General features: G+C 75.1%; 1 protein-coding gene across 1 annotated transcript; it reads right to left on the reverse strand.

The window, feature by feature from the left end:
- Positions 1-527: 527 nt before the first annotated feature.
- On the reverse strand, positions 528-2,678 carry NOS3 (nitric oxide synthase 3). Its single transcript, XM_040549340.1, has 5 exons — positions 2,435-2,678; positions 1,489-1,591; positions 1,253-1,401; positions 766-928; positions 528-656 (listed from the first exon to the last, which is right to left on the reverse strand). The coding sequence occupies exons 1-5, from the start codon at positions 2,545-2,547 to the stop codon at positions 561-563; spliced, it is 624 nt and encodes a 207-aa protein (XP_040405274.1). The 5' UTR covers positions 2,548-2,678; the 3' UTR covers positions 528-560.
- Positions 2,679-6,056: the final 3,378 nt, after the last annotated feature.

The raw sequence follows: 6,056 nt of genomic DNA on the forward strand, positions 1-6,056 counted from the left end.
GCCATCCCATCCCATCCCCATCCCCATCCCCATCCCAATCCCCATCCCCATCCCATCCCATCCCATCCCATCCCCATCCCATCCCCATCCCCAATCCCATCCCAACCCCAATCCCGTCCCATCCCATCCCCATCCCCATCCCATCCCATCCCATCCCATCCCAGTCCCATCCCATCCCCAATCCCGTCCCATCCCCATCCCCATCCCCATCCCCATCCCCATCCCATCCCATCCCATCCCACCCCATCCCGTCCCCATCCCAGTCCCCATCCCCATCCCCATCCCCATCCCCCATCCCATCCCATCCCACCCCATCCCATCCCATCCCATCCCATCCCATCCCCATCCCCATCCCAGTCCCCATCCCAGTCCCCGTCCCCATCCCCGTCCCCATCCCCCATCCCCATCCCCATCCCCATCCCCATCCCCATCCCCATCCCATCCCACCCCATCCCCATCCCATCCCCCTCCCCATCCCATCCCATCCCATCCCATCCCATCCCATCCCATCCCATCCCATCCCATCCCATCCCATCCCATCCCATCCACCATGCTCTCTCTCACCGTATGTTGCCGCGGTTGGTGGCATACTGGATGTGGGTGCAGAGGAAGCCAAACATCTCCCCCACGCTGGCACAGTCCCGGGCATCAAACACCTGTGGGGCAGGGGGTGCCGCTGCCTCCTCCATCCCCAGCCCCACAGCGTGCCCGGCCCCAGGGCGCCCCTCCAGCCCGGCCGTGCGGTGGGGCTGCGCCTGCCCTCACCTGCAGCTTGTTCCACTGGATGCGGCCGACGCAGCGGGCGGCGTTGCGCCAGGCCTGCTTGGCCCCGAAGATCAGCTCGGGCTCCAGCAGCTGGTAGGTGCCCGTGGCCTCGATGGCTGCCTCCACGTCCCGCAGCCGCTGCGCGTGCGCCGGGGAGTTGTCCCTGCAGGCACCCGCTCAGCTCACCCCAGCACCGGCTCGGGGGTGCCCGGAGATGGGGGGCCCCCTGGGGGCTCGGGCTGCCTGGGGTGCAGCGAGGGGGGCACAGGCAGGGAGGAGGAGGCAGCGTCCTTGGAGCCCCCAGCCCAAAGTGGGGGCTTTGGGGAGGGAAGGGGCTTTGTGGTGCCCCGGGCAGGGATGAGGATTTGTGTGCCGTGGGGTAGGGCTGGGCTGTGGGGTGGGGATGGGGACGGGCTGTGGGTGCCCTGGGGCAGGGACGGGGACAGGGCTGTGGGGTGCTGTGGGGCAGACCCCCGGCCGCACTCACCGCCGGATGGACGCGTAGTACTGGTTGATGAAGTCCCGGGCCAGGGCCAGCAGCTCGGGGCCGCTACGGGCGCCCTCGGTGCCGGGGGCCGGCAGCTGCTTGGGCAGCACCAGGGAGCCCAGGCAGCGCCGCCCCGAGCACGGCAGCTCCTGGGCAGGCAGCAGAGGCTGGAATCCGTGGGGGCACCGGACCGGCCCCGCACCCCCAATCCCTCACGCCCCCACCCCGGCCCCCACCTGCTCGGCCTGGGCGCAGAGCGTGTCGTAGGCGATGCTCCCGGTCTCCCAGTTCTTCAGCCGGGCAAAGCGCGTGGGCTCCGTGGGGCGCACGGGCACCGGGCTGGGGACAGGCAGCCCTGAGCCCGGACCCACGCCTGGGGACCCCTCCCCATGCTCACCCCTGCAGCTCCGACACTTGGGGATGCTCCCAGCCCCCAGGGAATGGGGACGGTCGGGGCAGGTGGGAGAGTGGCCAGCAGGGGCGTGCTGCGGGCAATGGGGCGCAGTGCTGGGGGTGAGGGGGGGCATCTCCTATGCCCCTCTGCCCTTGGTGCTGCTGCGGTGTCCCCGGGCACCCGTGGGTTGTGGGACAGGCGTGGGGTGAGGGGCTGGTGCTGGCTTGGGGCGTTCCTCGGCCTCATGCGTGCGAGCGAGCGTGAACAATAGGCGTGAGTCAGAGCCGGCTCCCGCCACCCGAAGGGGTTAACCGCCATCCTGTCCCCACGGGGGCTGTGGTGTCCCCCCCGTCCCGACACGGCTTACATCCCAACCCCGTTCATCCCCCCGTTCATCCCCCCGTTCATCCCCCCGTGTCCCATCCCCACGTCCCATCCTCCCCAGCTCGTCCCCTGGGTTCCCACACGTCCCACGGGCTGCCGTGGGGCAGGGGGGTGTCAGCGGGACAGCCCCGGGCACGCCATGGGGCAGGGGGGACGCAGCCGCCACGCAGGGGGCAGCGAGGGCACGGGGCGCAGGGGGGGTTCCCGTGGCTGCGCCCCCCGTCCTGCCGCCGCCGAGCCGCTCCCACCCCGCCGTGGCCACGTCTCCCGTGGGGCCGCGGCTCCGGTGGGGCCGGGGCTCCGCGGGGCTCCGGCCCGCCGGGGCCGTCCCCGTGAGCACCGTCCCGGACAGGGACGGAGGCGGGGGTCCCGCCGAGCCCCCCCCCGCGCCCCGCCGCACCCACCTGCTCTTGTCGGGGCCGGGACCCTCCTCGGGCGCGGGGCTGAGCTGCCGCGAGCAGAGGCCGAGGCCGCAGGAGCGGGCAGCGCCGGGCAGCACGGCCGGCAGGTTCCCCATCGCGCCGCCACTGAGCCGCCGGGCCAGGAGCGGCCGCTTCCTCCGGCGATAAGGCGCGGGGGAAGCCGTGCCCCCCGCCCGCGCGCAGGGGGCGGCCGCCACGCGGGACGGCGGCGGGGGCGTGGGCGCGGGGCTGCGGGACCCCGCGCGTGGGGCGCGTGGGGACGGCGCCTGCTCGAGCACGGCCACCCGGGGCGGGGGGCGCGGACGCGGCCCCCCGGAGTTGCCGCGGGACCCACGCGGGACCCACGCGGGACCCGGCGGGGTCGGCCGGGGCCGGGGCCGGGGCAAGGGTCGGGGTCGGGCGGACCCCCGGGGCGCCGCGGTGCTGCCGGGGGGGGTGGTCCCGGTGCCCCCCGTGGGTCCCCACGGCCCCGCGCCCCCCCGGCCCCCCCGCGCGGGGCGGACATCCGGAGGTGCGCCCCGGCCCCCCCGGCCCGGGCCCCCACCCAGTTCCTGCCATTGATGCCGCCCGGCCGCTGCCGGCCCCCCCTCGCAGGGCACCCGACGGGGGCCCCGCCACGGGGATGGGGGCGCAGGCGGGGGGGGCACCTGGGGCGGGGGGGGAGAGTGGGGGGGGTCCCGCCGGGTACCCGCGGGGACGCTCCGAGCTGGGCGGGAGGACCCCGGGGGACAGGGGGTGAGGGGCCGGGTGGTCCCCCAGGGTCCCGGGAGTGGGGCTCCCGCCCCACGGGAGGGGGGGGGGGCAGCGGGGAGAGAGGGGGGTGCCCCGGGGGGGTCCGGCCGGGTCGGTCCGGCCAGGGGTTCCGCAGCAGTGCCGGGACTCGGGGGGGCGGCAAGGGACGGGAAGCCGCGCCCCGCGGGTTTCCTTCCTGCGCTTCGGAGGAAAGCAACGCCTGGGGAGGGCGCGGGGGGAGCGGGGGGGTCCGGGCAGGGGGCTGGGGGGGGGCGGGACCCGCGCAGCGCCCCCGTGGGAAACGTCCTCGGGGACCCCCCCGGGGCCGCCGCTCGGGGGCAGCGCCGGGTGCGCCCCCCAGCCCCGCGGGCAGCGCTGGGCGGCCGGCCCCGCGGGGGGGGCGTGGGACCCCCCCCAGCCCCATGCCGGGGGCGCCCGCCCGGCCCCGCCGCACGGGGGTCGCCGCCCGCCGCCCCCAGCTGACCCCGCGCCCCCCCCCGACCCCCGCTCCCCCCTCGGGGGCGGGGCGGGGCTGTCCGTCGCCGCCGGGCGCTCACCCCATTGGCTGCTCCCCCCCCCCCCTCGGGGGGCGGTGACCGGGCGGCCCCGGTGCCGGTGCGGGGCGGGGGCGGGGGCCGGGGGCGGCCCCGGGGGCAGGCGGGGCGGGGGCTCGGGGCTCGTCCTGCCCGCAGCCCGCAGCCCCCCGCCCACGGCCCGGCCCCTCCCGCGTGGGTCCGCCCGTGGGGCAGCCGCGGGGCCGCCCGCAGCCTCCTGGGGACCCGGGGCAGTGCGGGAGCGGCACGGCTCGGTGCGGCTCGGTGCGGCGTGGCACGGCTCGGCACATCTCGGCACATCTCGGCACATCTCGGCTCGGCTCGGCTCGGCCCGCTGGGAGCCCAGCCCGGCGCCGCGCGGGGCGGGCAGGGCCGGGGCAGGGCAGGGCCGGGCAGGTCCCGCCGCCGCTTTCAGCACCTCGGACAGGGGCGGGCGGCGCGGCCCCCCCGGGACCGGGACCGGGACCGGGAACGGGACCGGCACCGGGACTGGGACCAGCAAAGGCACCGGGACCGGGACCGGGACCGGGACCGGAACTGGGACTGGGACTGGGACCGACACCAGGACTGGGACAGGGATTGGGACTGGGACCGGCACCAGCAATGGGACAGGGACCAGTAACGGGCCTGGGCCCGGGCCAGACACCGACACTGGGACTGGGACAGGGACTGGCACTCGGACAGGGGTCAGCACTGGAGCAGCACCGAGACCAATACCAGCACTGGAGAAGGACTGGGACCAGTCCCAGTACTAGGACCAGCACTGGGACCAGTCCCAGCACTGGAGCAGGACTGGCTGTGTGGAGCCCACCCGGCCGGGGACCGTGTCTGGGGGCTGCACTGTGGGGCTGGTGGGGGGGTCCCCAGTGTGAGTCAGATGCAGCCCCCCCCCTCCCATGACCCCACATGACCCCGGGCAGAGCACGCTGCCCCAGCTCCCATTGTACCCAGTACCAGGACTGGGATGGGGATTGGGACTGGGACTGAGACTGGGACCAGAAATGGGACCGGAACTGGGACCAGGACCAGCACTGTCACCAGCACTGTCACGGGGACTGTGACAGGAACAGGGACTGGCACCGGGACTGTGACAGGGACTGGCACTGGGACTGGGACGGGGACTGACACCGGGACCAGCAGTGGGATTGGGACCAGTAATGGGACTGGGACCGGCAGTGGGACTGGGACCAGTAATGGGACTGGGACCGGCAATGGGACTGGGACTGGCAATGGGACTGGGACTGGGACCAGGACCCAGCACCAGCACTGGGACCAGCAATGGGCAAGGACCAGGGCCCAGAGAGAGGATCAGAACTGGGACCAGAATCGGGACTGGGACCCAGCACTGGGACCGAATGCCAGACTGGTTGCAGCACTGGGACTGGGACCGGCACAGAGATTGGAGCCTGGCACCAGGCCAGGACTCAGCACCAGGCTGAAACTGGGGCCCACACTGGGACCAGTCCCAGCACTGGAGCAGCACTGGGACCAGTACCATCCCTAGGACCAGCACTGGGACCAGTCCCAGCACTGGAGCAGCACTGGGAGCAGTACTGGGACCAGTACCAGTACTGGGACCAGCACTGGGGCCAGTCCCAGCACTGGAGCAGGACTGGCTGCGTGGAGCCCACCCGGCTGGGGACCGTGTCTGGGGACCGCTCTGTGGTACCGGTGGGGGGGTCCCCAGTGTGGGTCAGATGCAGCCCCCCCCCCGTGACCCCACATGACCCGGGCAGAGCACGCTGCCCCAGCGCATCCCAGTGTCCCCAGCTGCAGACCCACCCTGGGTGCTGCGTGCCCGTCCCCCCCCCGTTTGGCCCCCGGCCCCCCCCGGCCCCCCGGCGCTGCCGCCCAGGCGCAGCTGCTGTTTACGTTCCCGCGGCTGCTCCGCCGCCGGGGCTGGCACCGGCCCCCGCTCTGGGCTCCAGGGCTGGGCTGGGGGGGGCGGGGACGGGGGGGGGCCCTGGGGTAGAGGGGGGGGCCGGGAAGCGTTTCCATGCTCCAGCCCCCCCCGTCCCTCCTTGCCCTATTCATGCGCCCCTATCCGTGCCCCCACACTCACGAGCCCCCCCCCGTCCCGGGGGGGTTGCGGCCGGGCTCTTCGCATGGGGGGGGTGTCGCAGCCGGGATGGTTGGGGGGGGCGTGATTGAGTCTGGGGGCGCTGGGGGGGGCGCGGGGCAGTGGGGATCTGGGGAGGGGGCTCGGGGGGACCGCGGGGCTGGAGGGGCCCGGGGCGGGGGCGGGGCTGGGGGGGGCCGCCCCGGGCGCTTCCCCCCCCCCCGGACCCCCCCGTCCCGCTCGGGCCATTGGCTGCGGC

Source organism: Cygnus olor, chromosome 2 (genome assembly GCF_009769625.2).
Source record: "Cygnus olor isolate bCygOlo1 chromosome 2, bCygOlo1.pri.v2, whole genome shotgun sequence".
Lineage (NCBI taxonomy): Eukaryota > Metazoa > Chordata > Aves > Anseriformes > Anatidae > Cygnus > Cygnus olor.

Bases quoted from the DNA above. Each gene is read 5' to 3' on its own strand.
- NOS3 (XM_040549340.1), bottom strand. From the start codon at position 2,547: ATGGGGAACCTGCCGGCCGTGCTGCCCGGCGCTGCCCGCTCCTGCGGC. The intron at 1,592-2,434 runs GTGGGTGCGGCG...GCCTGTCCCCAG, and splicing joins CCCGGCCCCGACAAGAGCAG to CCCGGTGCCCGTGCGCCCCA. The intron at 929-1,252 runs GTGAGTGCGGCC...GGGTGCCTGCAG, and splicing joins TACTACGCGTCCATCCGGCG to GGACAACTCCCCGGCGCACG.